This window comes from Orycteropus afer, unplaced genomic scaffold (assembly GCF_000298275.1).
Source record: "Orycteropus afer afer isolate SDZICR_OR568_19922 unplaced genomic scaffold, OryAfe1.0 scaffold00116, whole genome shotgun sequence".
In the NCBI taxonomy this organism is placed as follows: Eukaryota; Metazoa; Chordata; class Mammalia; order Tubulidentata; family Orycteropodidae; genus Orycteropus; species Orycteropus afer.
In genome coordinates, this window is record NW_006921703.1 from 2,159,502 (window position 1) to 2,173,192 (window position 13,691).

Below are 13,691 nucleotides of genomic sequence, written 5' to 3' on the forward strand. Positions count from 1 at the left end.
CTTCCCTTCAAGGCTCAGGGGTCCAAGATTATCTTCTGTGTCTGTGTTAATTGGTTTCCCTTTTCTTTGTTGAAGAGGGTCTGTGCAATCTTTCTGCCTAATCTGCCATCTTGCCAGAATCACCTCCTACCTGGGAATTCTTATAGTACATACAAATACACTTGTAGAAACATTGTCTGCCAACCCTATACATGGATGGTCATGGGCACACTCCTCCCTGTATAGACATAACTAATAGTTCAGCCTGTCCACCCATCTATCCACCCACATATCAGTGTTTGCCTTCACTGACAATGCAGTACCATATGGGCAAAAGGGTTTCATCTTTGTTGTCTGTACCTCCCACACACCTTCCTATGTCTTCCTCTTCCTCAATGCCACTGTACTTATCACTCACATTTGGTACATTGCCCTCTCTTCCCTGAAATAAATAGTTGTTGCTACCTATCTAAGAGTGTTCTCTCCCCTTGCCTTCTACCCCTGGTAACCAAGAAAGAAAATTTCCTTCCATATATAAACTTTCCTTGAATTTTTACAATAATGCATTAATAAAATATTTGTCCTTCTGTGATTGACTTATTTCACTTAGCATAATGTCCTCCAAGTTCATCCATATTATGTGGTGTTTTGCAGATTTCTACGTTACTCTTCAGGGTTGCATAATATTCCATTTTGTGTATGTACCATAGTTTGTTTATCCATTCTCCTGGTAATGGGCACCTAGGTTGTTTCCATCTTTTGGCTATTGTAAATAGTGCTGCAGTGAACAGGGGTGTGCATATATCTCTTTTTGTCCTGGCTCTCACTTCTTTAGGATATATACCTAGTAATGGAACTGCTGGGTCAAATGATATTTCTAATTTCAATTTTTTAAGGAATCGCCATACTGCTTTCCACAGTGGTTATGTCATTTCACAGTCCCACCAGCAGTGTAAGAGAGTCCCAATTTCTCCACATCCTTGCCAGCATGTTTTATTTTCTGTCGTATTGAACTTTGCTACTAGTTGTGGGGCAAGATGGTATCACATTGTTGTTTTGATTTGAATCTCTCTAATGGCTAATGATTGTGAGCATTTCTTCATATGTTTTTTCGTTGCCTGAATATCCTCTTTGGAAGTGTGTATTCATGTCTTCTGCCCATTTTGTAATTGGATTATTTGTTTTTTTGTTGTTGAGGTGTTGGAGTTTTCTATAAATTCTAGAGATAAGTCCCTTATCAGATATGTCATTGCCAATCTGTAGGTTCCCTTTTGACTCTTTTGGAGAGTCTTTGGAAGCACATAAAAATTTAATTTTTAGAAGGTCCCTAGTTGATCTTCTGCTATTCGTGCATTTTGGGTTATGCTTGATTATTTATGCCATATATTAGGGCCCCTAAATTTGCTTCTAGTATTTCCTTGAGGAACTTTATAGTTTTAGGTTTCACATTTAAGTCTGCTCTATCTGGAGTTAAGTTTTTCTGTATGGTGTGAGGTATGGATCTTGGTTCATTTTTCTGCAAATGGATATCCAGTTTTGCCAGCACCATTTGTTAAACAGACAATCTCTTCCTCATTTATGAATTTCAGCCCTTTCTCCAAGATCAGCTGAGCACAGGTTGATGGATCTATTTCTGAGATCTCAATTCTGTTCCATTGGTCTATGTGTCTGTTATTGTACCAATACCAGACAGTTTTGACTACTGTGGCTGTATAGTATGTTTTAAGATCCAGGAGTGTGAGACTCCCTACTTTGTTTTTCTTCTTCAGTAATGCTTTGCTTATCCTAGGTCTCTTTCCTTTTCATATAAAGTTAGTGATTTGTTTTTCTATGTCCCTAAAGAATGTTAATGGGATCTGGATTGGGATTGCATTGAATATATACATTGCTTTGGGTAGAACTGACATTTTCACAAGGTTCAAGCTTCCTATCCACGAGCATGGTATGTTCTTCCATTTATGTACATCTCTTATGGTTTCTTGAAGTAGTCTTTTATAATATTCTTTGTATAGGTCTTTTGTGTCCCTGGTAAGATTTATTCCAAAATACTTTATTTTTTGGATTGCTTGTACATGGCATTGATTTCCTTATTTCTTTTTTCAGCAATCTCTTTGCTGGTGTAGAGGAATCCACCTGATTTTTGGATGTTGACCTTGTATCTTGCCACTATACTAAATCTCTCAATTAGTTCCAGTAGTTTTTTTGCCTGAGTCTCTTGGGTTTTCTAGGTATAGGATGATCAGCAAATAGGGATAGTTTGACTGGATGCCTCTGATTTCCCTTTCCTGCCTTATTGCCCTGATAGGACATCCAATACAATGTTGAATAGAAGTGATTGAGGGTATCCTTGTCTGGTTTCTGTCCTCAAGGGAATGGTTTCAGTCTCTTTCCATTGAGAATAATGTTGGCTGTTGATATTGCATAGATGTCCTTTATTATGTTGAGGAATGTTCCTTCAGTACCATCAGTTCTTGATCATATCCTATATCTCCTGAAGTAGTTGATTTCTATCACTAAGGCCACTAGTAGTAGCTGTCAACCAATTCTTTTTGGTACAGTGACTCTGTATATGTTGTTGTTGTTAAGTGCCATCGAGTCGTTTCTGACTCATAGCGACCCCATGCACCAGCCCCACAATCCCTGCTATACTTGAGCCCATCATTGCAGCTACCATATCAATCCATCTCATTGAAGGCCTCCCCTTCTTTCATCAATCCTCCACCCCACCAAGCATGACATCCTTCTCCAGGGAATGGTCCCTTCTGACAACATGACCAAAATAGGTGAGACGAAGTCTGGCCATTCTTGCTTCCAAGGAGCATTCTGGCTGCACTTCCTCCAGGACAGATCTGTTAGTTCTTTTAGCAGTCCATGGTACTTTCAGCATTCTTCGCCAGCACCACAACTCAAAAGCATCAACTCTTCTTTGGTCTTCCTTATTCATTGTCCAGCTCTCACATGCATACGAGGTGATTGGAAATATCATGGCTTGTGTAAGGAGCACCTTAGTCCTCAAGGAGATATCCTTGCTCCTCAGCACTTGATACAGTTCCTTCGCAGTTGACTTTCCCAATGCTACACATCGTCTAATGTCCTGACTGCTGCTTTCATTGGCATCAATTGTAGAACCAAGCAACATGAATTCTTTGACAACCTCAATCTTCTCTCCATTTCTTGTGATACTGCTCATTGGTCCAGTTGTGAGGATTTTTGTTTTCTTTATATTGAGACGTAATCCATACTGTAGACTGTATTCTTCAACCTTCATCAGTAGGTGCCTTAAGTCATCCTCACTTTCAGCAAGCAAAGTTGTATCGTCTGCATATCTCAGGTTGTTAATGATTCTTCCTCCAATCCTGATGCCATGTTTTTCTTCATCTAGTCCAGCTTCTCGCATTATTTGCTCAGCATATAGATTGAATAAGTGTGGAGTAAGGATACAACCCTGACGCACTCCCTTCTTGATTTTAAACCATGTAGTGTCCCCTTGTTCTGTATATGGAAATCTTTTTTTTTTTTTTTTGATGCTTCTTGCATTATTTAATATTTTGCCTTTAGAATCTTTCAGTGTTGCAATTCGAGACTTGATTTTTTGTTCACTTCTTTTAATCTGGGAAATTACAAACATGTTCTTCCCTTTTGGTTTTCTAATTCCAGGTCTTTGTATATGTTATTGTAAAACTTTACTTTGTCCTCTCTACCTGCCCTTTGAAATCTTCTGTTCAGCCTTTTTATTTTCTCACTTCTTTCATTTGCTTTAGCTACTCTCCATTCAAGAACAGGTTTCAGAGTCTCTTTCAACATCCATTTTGGTCTTTTCTTCCTTTTGTGTCTTTTTACTCTCTTCATGTATGAAGATACTATCATCCACAACTCATCTAGCCTTTGGACATTGGTGGATGATTCATCAATTCTGTACTTCAGATGGTCTCTAAATTGAGATGGGATGTAATCAAGGTTGCATTTTCACTTCCATGGACTTGTTTTAATTTTCTTCAGCTTCAATATGAAATTGCGAATGAAATTGATGGTCTGTTCCATGGTCAGCTCCTGACCTTGTTTTGACTGATGTTACTGAGCTTCTCCATTGCCTCTTTCCTCAGATGTAGTCATTTTGACTCCTGTAAATTGCATCTGGTGAGGTCTACATGTTATATTGTTGAAAAAGGTATCTGCAATGAATAAGTCATTGGTTTTGCAAAACTCTACCATAAGGTCCCCAACATCATTTCTATCACCAAGGCCATATTTTCCAACCACCAACACTTCTTTGTTTCTAACTTTCACAATCCAATCCCTTGTAAATATCAATACATCTTGATTGCATATTTGGTCAATTTCAGACTTCATAAGTTGGTAAAAATCTTCAATTCCTTCATCTTTGGCTTTAGTGGTTAGTACACAAATTTGAATAGTAGTAATATTAACTGGTCTTCCTTGTAAGCATATGGATATTTTCCTATCACTGACAGCATTGTATTTCAGGACAGATCTTGAAATGTCTTTTTGATGATGAATGTGATGCCCTTCCTCTTCAACTTGTTATTCTTGGAATAGTAGACCAAATGACTGTCTGATTCAGAATGGCTAATACTACTCCATTTCAGCTCACTAATGCCTAGAACATCAATCTTTATGCTTTCCATTTCATTTTTTATAACTCTCTATTTTCCTAGATTTGTAGGAATTCATAGCACATTCCATGTTCCGATTATTAACTTCTCAAAGAATTGTCCAGTGAAAACCTTATGAATAGCAGTGAAGCACTATCTGATACAGTACCAGAAGATGAGCCCATCAGGTTGGAAGGCACTCAAAATACAAGTAGGGAAGAGTTGCCTCTTCAAAGAAGAGTTGACCTTAATGACTTGGATGGAGTAAAGCATTCAAAACTTTCATTTGTTGATGGGGCATGACTCAAAATGGAAAGGAACAGCAGCAAACACTTACATGATATGACAAAAATAAGTAAATATATAGAGACCCATGGTTACTAGTGGCTACCATGGGTTGGCTGGGGGAGGAAAGTAGTGAATTTTTGTCTATGATGATGGGAAAATTGGCATCTACTAAAGGTAATGGTTACAAAGCTTGACTAATGTAACTGGTATTACTAAGCTGCATGCCATAAAAAAGTGCAAAATGGCAAATATACTGTTATATATAATTTTATAACAGTAGCCATAAATAAATAAATAAATAAATAAATAAATAAATAAATAAACAATACTGCAATTGTTGATATTACTTAGATACAACTAAACCCTTCATGTGGTTAGATTCATTGGTTCAAAGGTTGTATCATGTATTCGTTGGTCTATCCAGTCAATTGGCCTGATATTGTTTAAGAGGTTCTTCTCTACTTTCTAGTTCCATGAGTAGTACCTGGGGTCTTAAAAGCTTGTGAGTGGCCACCCAAGATATAAAAATTGTCCTCTATATACAAGAAGCAGTAGAGAAAGAAGGAGATGTAGGGAATCAAACAAGGAAATGGACTGCAGATCTAATCACCTCCATGAACTAATTACCAGAAGAAATGGTTGGTGCTGGCTACTATTACTGAATGTTTTGATCAAGCAGCTAAGAGATGGCGCCTGATCAAAAAGAAGAAAAACTGTGGAACAGAAAGTCAAATTGTTATGGAAAACAGACTTATTGGATCTATTGAAAATAGAGGAACCTCTAAATCTACTCTTTTGGAATAATCTTTAACTTTGAATTAAAACTATCCCATGATGTCATCTTTAAACTAAGTAACAGTTTAGCTCAATTAATAAAGAATATTGGCCTAAATCATTGTGCTGTTTTAAAGATGTATCTATATGAGATCAAAATGACAACTGTAATTCTAAAGCATAGATAAGAACTTTAAGGAACATAGAAAGTTAGTGGTGGTGAAATAATATGGGTAGAGATAGTGAGAATAGTGATGTAATGTGAAGAATTTAAGCAATGACCCTAAACTGTACCATGTAGAAATTATTGAATGGATGTATGCGTTATTCTGTATATTTTCACCAAAGTAATAATAATAATGATAAGTTGCAGCAGAAAGAAAATACATTTTTACAACTAAGCAAAGCAACAATATTGTCAGTAACAAGGCAGAATAGTTGATCAAACAGATATGAATCATGGACAAACCTATAGGAGCTGGTGGACTCATAATCCAGAATTGAATTTGTTGTTATCACACCACTCATGGCATCAATCTGAAACACGTCTCCTTGGTTGCCAGAAAGAATGGAATATTCAAGGAGGCCATTTAATCCACTGTCTGGGTCAGTAGCAAAAACCTGAGAGGAACCAATTCTTCTGTTAAATAAGGATTTAATTTACAACATTGTGTAAGCCTGTTCAGAGAAATGCATTATAAAAGAATCACAGATTGTCAATCGATTATTAAAGGAATACCAACAAGCTGATGAAATTTAAATTTAATTTTATAATAAGGTGGGTGAAGGGTGAGTAACTTATTTTGCATACATATTCAAAGGATTTCCAAGTAACTTTCAGTAGGAGAGGCACATACTTTTTACTTATAATTTTAAGCAACAGAAAAAAATAAAATCTAATTTATTTGAATAGAAGATTTCCAGCATGGATTCAGGCTAGTAGCAAGAAAGGAAAGAAACATTACAGGAAACTTTTGCACAGTGAATGATAGCCTTTCATTAGCTCTTTTCTTAAATTTATTTTCTTGCTTAAAATATTGCCAGTGAAATAGGCCACATGTATATTTTTGTGTATTGTATTTGAAGTCTCATCTTAAAGTGATCTTTAAAGAAATGAAACAATATATTTAGGGCTAACAAACTTGGATCTTGATTACTTATTTAATTAGTTATCAGATAATGCTAACAATAACACAAAAGTTGGACATCATTCTCCATGGAGGTATATGATATAGTTTGCATTACATTGTAACAACAAAACCTATTATACTGTGGGCTCAAGACCTTATTTAAGAATAAATTGACAGATTTGTTTTAAAATGTTGTACTTCTTTTTATCCTCTATTGTCCTCAGCCTCAGCCTCAGGTCACGCCCCCTTTACCTCTCTCTTGGGCTGCTATACGGATGTCCTAGTTCTCCGTATCCTCTCAACTTATCCTTTACTGCTGCAGAGTTCTTAGGGGACCCTGAGAGGTCAAGTGGAGCTTCCAGGGAACTTATCTGCAGGGTACATGAAGGCTGCAACACAATTCTCTGTGGGACCATCAGGAAGAGAAGCTGGTCTGTATTGGGACTAGATAAAGTCCAGTATGGCTACTGGGTCTGTACACTTAAAACTTTTATAGATACACAGTCTCCTGGAATAGTGGATCAGTGAGGGCTCTAAGGTCTCATATCCACTAAGTGGGGCAAATGGTTAAGCATTAGACCACTAACCAAATGTCTGGCAGTTCAATACCAACCAGAGGTGCCTTTGAAGGAAAGCCTGGTGATCAGTTTCCAAAATGAAACAACCTTGAAAATACTAAGAAACAGTTCTACTCTGTATACATGGGGATGCTATGGGTTGAAATTGACTTGATGGCAACTCACAACCTGAATTAACTCAACCAGAAAAGTAAAGTATCAGATAGGTGGTACCCTACAGAGTCCCAACTAGTGCTCAAGTGAGTCCCTGGTGAAAGTAGGTGAGTAGTAATTGAGTACTCAATAAATCAAGAGGAAGAAGAGTATATTTGGAAACTCAAGACCTCTTTCAATTTAAAGTTTCATCCAGTCCATCAATCACACAGGGACCCTGGAATCATTTAAAATACCATTATGTCCTAGACAAAAGCCTGTCTGTTTTGCTGTATGTATATTAATTGATAATAATTAACCAAATAAAAAATATATTCTTGTTACCTGTATGACATAAGTATTGTAGAACTGGCCTTCAGACAGCGATGCATGGTAAACACTTTGGTCAAAACATGGAAAATTATCATTCACATCTTGTATCAAGATTGCTACTTTGCTGTAGGCTCTATGTCCACTTCTTTCAGCTAATACAATAAGTTGCACTTCATTTCTGACTTCAAAATCAAGAAACTTTGGTTCTTTCACAGTGAGTTCTCCTATTTTTATCCCCAGGGGAAAAAAGAGAGAAGTACATTATAGTTATATATAAAATGCTATGCCTCAAAATTATATTTGGCTCACTGCCCACCTCTCATGAAAGTCTTGTATTCTCAAAGCCTCCTTTGAGAGGCGTGCTCTTCCTTTCCCACTGATGGGAGGTACTGTGAAATAGTTGGGAACTTTCTGATATTTGTTGGATTCAAAATTGTAGAAGGGAGAGAGACACAGAAATATCTAAAATCTTGGAGCTATCTCTGAAATAGTCCCTCTCTCTCCATATTTAGCCCACCGCCATGTCGGGAAAGCCTACTTTTCAAACCTCTCTTGAATCTACCTCTCTCTGATTCTACTGCTGCTACCCTCTTCCAAGCCACCACGTTCTCCCATCTTGTTCACTTCATTAGTCACTTAACTAGTTTCCCAGTTTTCATTCTGAATTAAATAATAATAAAAAAATGGATACTGTCATTTTCCTGTGTAAAACTGTTGGACGACTTTCCAGTGCTACTATGAGAAAATTCAGCATCTATGACTGAGGTATGTCTGACCTGAAGCCGTGGTCTTTCCAATCATCCCATATGCATGTGAAAGTTGAAGAGTAGAAAAGGAAGACAGAAGAAGAATGGATGTATTTGAATTGTGGTGGCAAAGAATACTGAATATATCATGGATTGCCAAAAGAATAAACAAATCAGTCTTCGAAAAAAATAGAACAAGAATGTTCCTTCAACTTACTTACTTTGGATACATCATTAAGAAAGACTAACTGCTACAAAAGAACATCGTGTTTGGTAAAGCAGTGGGTCAGCGAAAATAAGGGAGATCCTCAATGACCTGGATTGACACAACAGTCACAACACTGAACTCAAACATAATGATGCTAAAAACAACTAAGAGCAACACAAGGACCTACATGTTCAGACTTCTTATTCATGTCATTTTTCACTTTACTTTCTCTGTTCTGGTCATACTCGTGAACTTTCTGTTCTTCAAGTGCTTGTCTCACAGTCTTTATGAAAACCTTTCTGTCTGCCTTAATTGCCCTCTTACGTATATTCTTCCTCAGTGGTATTTCCAGGCCCACCCACCTCTGCACTACCACTGTCAGACCCAAAAGACTATCAAAGACACATGCATTTCTCAGCAACACTAGGCTCATCTGTTTTATGTCTTTTAACTCTCTTGGTTTATAAGCTCCATGAGGTGTGGATTGTTAAATGTCTTTTATACCATCATATCCCCAATGCCTAGCTTGGAGTCCAGCATACAGAAGGTGTCCAATAACATCTGTTATACGTCATACAAAAAGTATAACCAGGTGTGGAAAACTGACACTTAGCATGGGGCCATGCTCCAGTTTCAACCCCAAATTATGAAAAATCCTTAATATGAATTGAAATACAATTCAATTTCCTTCTTTAGTTTCTATTCTATTTTTCCTCCCTTTTGCATTTAAATTTATAACAGAATTATTAACTTTGCTCTCATTGCCAGAAATTCCATCAAATAGAAATTTACACAATAGCACTAACTTTGAGTTAAACAAACCTGAAAATAAGCTTAAATCTCTGTCCTGGCAACTTCATTTTGGCATTCTATCTGACTCCATCACTTACTAACTCTGTGACCTGGAGTATGTTATTCAGCTTCTATAAAGCCGAGGCTCTTCTTTAAAATAGGGATATTAATAATGTTCTCATGAGTTTGATGTAAAGGAATAAATGATACAGTGCATGTTTAGAATGTTTCTTTGCAGTAAAGTGATATAGATTCAAATGTTCTATGCATATCTCTCAGAACAGATATAGATTTAATAGCTTTGTGGCTTCTGAATTCAGAAGGAAAAAAAAAATGAACAGCCACAGGCTAATAGAAATTTCATCTTCTGGTGAAAGAACCTGCACAATTTTTGGAAACATGGCCTGGAAGTCATAGTTCTTATTGATCTATCCAAACCACTCTCTCCAGGTAAGCAAGCCAGTCTAAGACAACTTAAGGCCTTCAGGTCCTCATGTGGTGGAGAAGTTTCTAATACTGTATCTTTGATACTGAGAGTGTTTGGGGGATTTCATAGGTTTTTTTTTTATTATTAAGAAAAAATAAGTAATTATATTTTATATTAAGAATCCGCTATAGTATTAAATTTAAATTTTCATAAACTCTCTTTCATTTATGGGTATTAGATTTAGTTACTGATTCAGAACTAGAACCAAGCTACTTTAACAAACCACAGTCTGTTCTTACCAACACTTCGACAGAAAATTTAGAGTAGCTCTAAGTTTTGGCAGCTGCAGAATCATTTAAGATGCATTTTGATGGGCCAATGATGAAAGGAGGTGTTTTGCAGAAACAGTGTTAGACAATGGCTGAGCCCTGCGCCCCCAAGTGGCAGAGAAGGCTGAGTGTGAGGTGGGTCTACAACCTTCACCCGGAGCTCTGTCTCCAGCAAACAGAACTCTGGGCTTACTCTCACGTAGTGTTACTGTTTGTAAAGGAAAAATAAAATAAAATTGCAACACTAAATCGCCAGTGTCACTTAGTAGAAAGTGTGCCAATTATAGTGCAGATCAAAGTGTATTTTTTAATAAAAGGCTTGTGTTCAGGCTTTGATAATTGGAATTTTGCACTTGGAATGGATCTATGCTTCTAATGCTTTCCTTGCTCGTTATATTTGGCATAATATCTGACATATGTTGTGAACATTCTGCAAGTGGAAAAGACAAAAATCAGTCTGTGCGATGATTCATCAAGGCTGGCACACCTACCAGATTCACATTATGTCTTGGCTGATATATGAGATTTTTTCCTTTTTCCCTCAGAGGTATCAGTGGTGTACTGGCATCAGTAAGAAAGTGCTACTGAGTTTGTCTAGTAGTATAAGCAAGAATGCATATTTTTCTTACAGTAACAAATTCACAAACACAAGCTACAGATTCATACCTATATTTGACTGTACCAGCTATGTAACTTGAGAATTAAACTCTAGTTATTTAAAAAATATATATATATATATTTATATATAAAATATATATATACACACACACACGCATATATAAATACATATATGTATATATACACACATACATATACATATATATAAACACACACATTAGTAGTTTAGTGGTTCAGGTATTTGGCTGCTAACCCAAAGGTTAGCAGTTCAAACCGACTAGCCACTCAATAGATGAAGCATGAGCCAATCTGCTTTTGTAAAGATTTACAGTTTTGGAAGCCTGGTAGGGGTTTCTATGAGTCAAAATTGACTCAATGGCAGTGAATTTGGTTTTGGTTATACGTATATATTTACATACACATACATACATATATATGTGCATATATAGTTTTCTCCAAGTTATAAATATACTTACCAAAATGATGTTAAGATTCTTCAAATACTACTACATGCTTGATCACATAATCAGGTTATTTTAGGTAACTGCATACTGTACAAATACACATGTATACAACACCAAGGAGAATGTGATAAATATTTGTTATCCATTACTTTTTAAGCACTCTCCGGCTAAAATGACATATTTGAAACAATGAAAATTTGATCATTTTTATTTTATGTCTACCTGTCAAAATAGAATGAATTCTGCCATTTGTAATTTATATATACAAACTTAGAGAAACTCCAAAAACCCTGTTTAAGATAATGAATCATAGATGTTTATAAGCTAAAGTGGCATGTCACCTAAATGCAAATGTCAATCTTTGGTTTGTGACTGAGTAAAAGAGGATGATCTCTTGTACAAATGGAAAGAAAACACAATCTTATCAGAGACCCATCAAATCATGCATACCTATTTTCTTTTCTAAACAGTCTATGGTTTAAACACACATTCATAAAGCCTATATTTAATATGTGTAAAAAACCCACTACATACCTGAACAATCCTTATGATAAAAGAACTAAAATGCTTAATAAATTATACACTTACACTATACACACATATAGTGTGTGGTATGAGTGTGTTGCATGTGTGTATGTTGCATGTGTATGTTAATGAATTATTGAGGTAGCATAGTAGAAAGAAATCCTCAGAGAATAAAAAGAAAATGAAAACAGGAATCCAGGGAGGCAAGCAAGTAGCAAAGCTAGTTTTTGTTTCAATAGTTTGTACCACAAGCAAGGAGGCCTTGAAATTCATCTCTGAAGGCTGCACAGGGTATGGAAAACAAGGGAAGAAGACTGAGCCTACTCAAGGTAAAGGGTCTAATAGGAAAAGCCAGCATTATGCTGGAAATTCAAAGCTTACATAAACTCCAAATGAGTGAACAATATTTTAAAAAGAAAGAAAGAAAAAAAAGCAACTAATACACAGAAAGGAGCTCTAGTGGTATAGTGTGTAAGGCATTTGACTGCTAACTAGAAGGCTGGGAGTTCAAACCCACCAGCCACTCCTTGGAAGCAAGTTTGGGCAACCTACTTCCATAGTGATACCACCTTGGACACCCAAGGAGGTGTCGCTGTGAGTCGGATCCAACTCCATGGCAGTGCATTGTGTTGTATAATGAAGAACTGTACTCCAACAAATTTGAAAATCTGAAAGAAATGGAGAGATTTCTAGAAACACATTACTTACCTAAACTAACACAGACTGAGGTGGAAAATTTGAACAGATATATAACAAAAGAAGAAATTAAACAGGTCATAAAAAATTTACCAACAACAAAAAAAGTACTGGCCCAGACGATTTGACTGAAGAATTCTACCAAACTTTCAGAGAAGAACTAACACCAATCCTACTCAGACTATTCCAAAACATAGAAAAGAACGGAATCCTACCAAATTCATTTTATGAAGCAAGCATAACCTTCATACCAAAACCAGACAAAGACATTGCTAACAAGGAAAGCTACAGACCAACATCCCTCTTGAGTATAGATGCAAAAACCTTCAACAAAATCCTAGCCAATAGATTTCAATAACATATCAAAAAAAAAGAATTCATTATGACGAGGTGGGGTTAATATCAGGTATGCAAGGATGGTACAACATTAGAAAAACAATCAGTCACCCAGCACATAAATAAAACAGAGGAAAAGAACCACATGATCATACAAATTGATGCAGAAAAGGCATTTGATAAAATCCAACACCGATTCCTGATCAAAACTCTCAGCAAAATAGAAATAGAAGGGACATTCCTCAACATAATAAAGGGCATCTATGCAAAACCAACAGCCAACATTATTCTCAGTGGAGAGAGATTCAAACCCTTGCAAATAAGAATGAGACAAGGAGGTTTCCACAAGATGGCGGACTAGGCAGAAGGACTGCACAGACCCACTTCAGCAAAGAAAAGGGAAACCAATTAATGCAGACACAGAAGATAATCTTGGACCCCTGAGCCTTGAAGGGAAGGATACAGAAGTGGACTAAACCCGAACTAACAGAAGAATTTGCGTGAAAATACCAAAAAAGGAGACAGGCGGAGCTGTAGTCTGGCAGTGACCTGAGCGATCCTGACGACACAGATGGCTTGGACATTCTCGAGTGGTGGTAGGACCTAAGAATTAACCTAAAAATCACCCTGCCTGCCAGGGACTGCACGGAGGACTGCGCACGGTGGCTGGGGAATAAACAGAGAAGGTGAAGAGAAAGGTGGGCTGAGCTGTGGACTTTTGCC

The 13,691-nt window shown here is 36.8% G+C and overlaps 1 protein-coding gene across 1 annotated transcript in view; it reads right to left on the bottom strand.

The window, feature by feature from the left end:
* DCHS2 (dachsous cadherin-related 2) overlaps positions 1-13,691 on the bottom strand; it is a 458,783-nt gene that overhangs the window by 51,242 nt on the left and 393,850 nt on the right. The window contains exons 15-16 of the mRNA XM_042781410.1: positions 7,840-8,051; positions 6,124-6,275 (exon numbers count right to left, since the gene is read on the bottom strand). Coding sequence (XP_042637344.1) covers positions 6,124-6,275; positions 7,840-8,051 — 364 coding nt within the window. The remainder of the gene's footprint in view (positions 1-6,123; positions 6,276-7,839; positions 8,052-13,691) is intronic.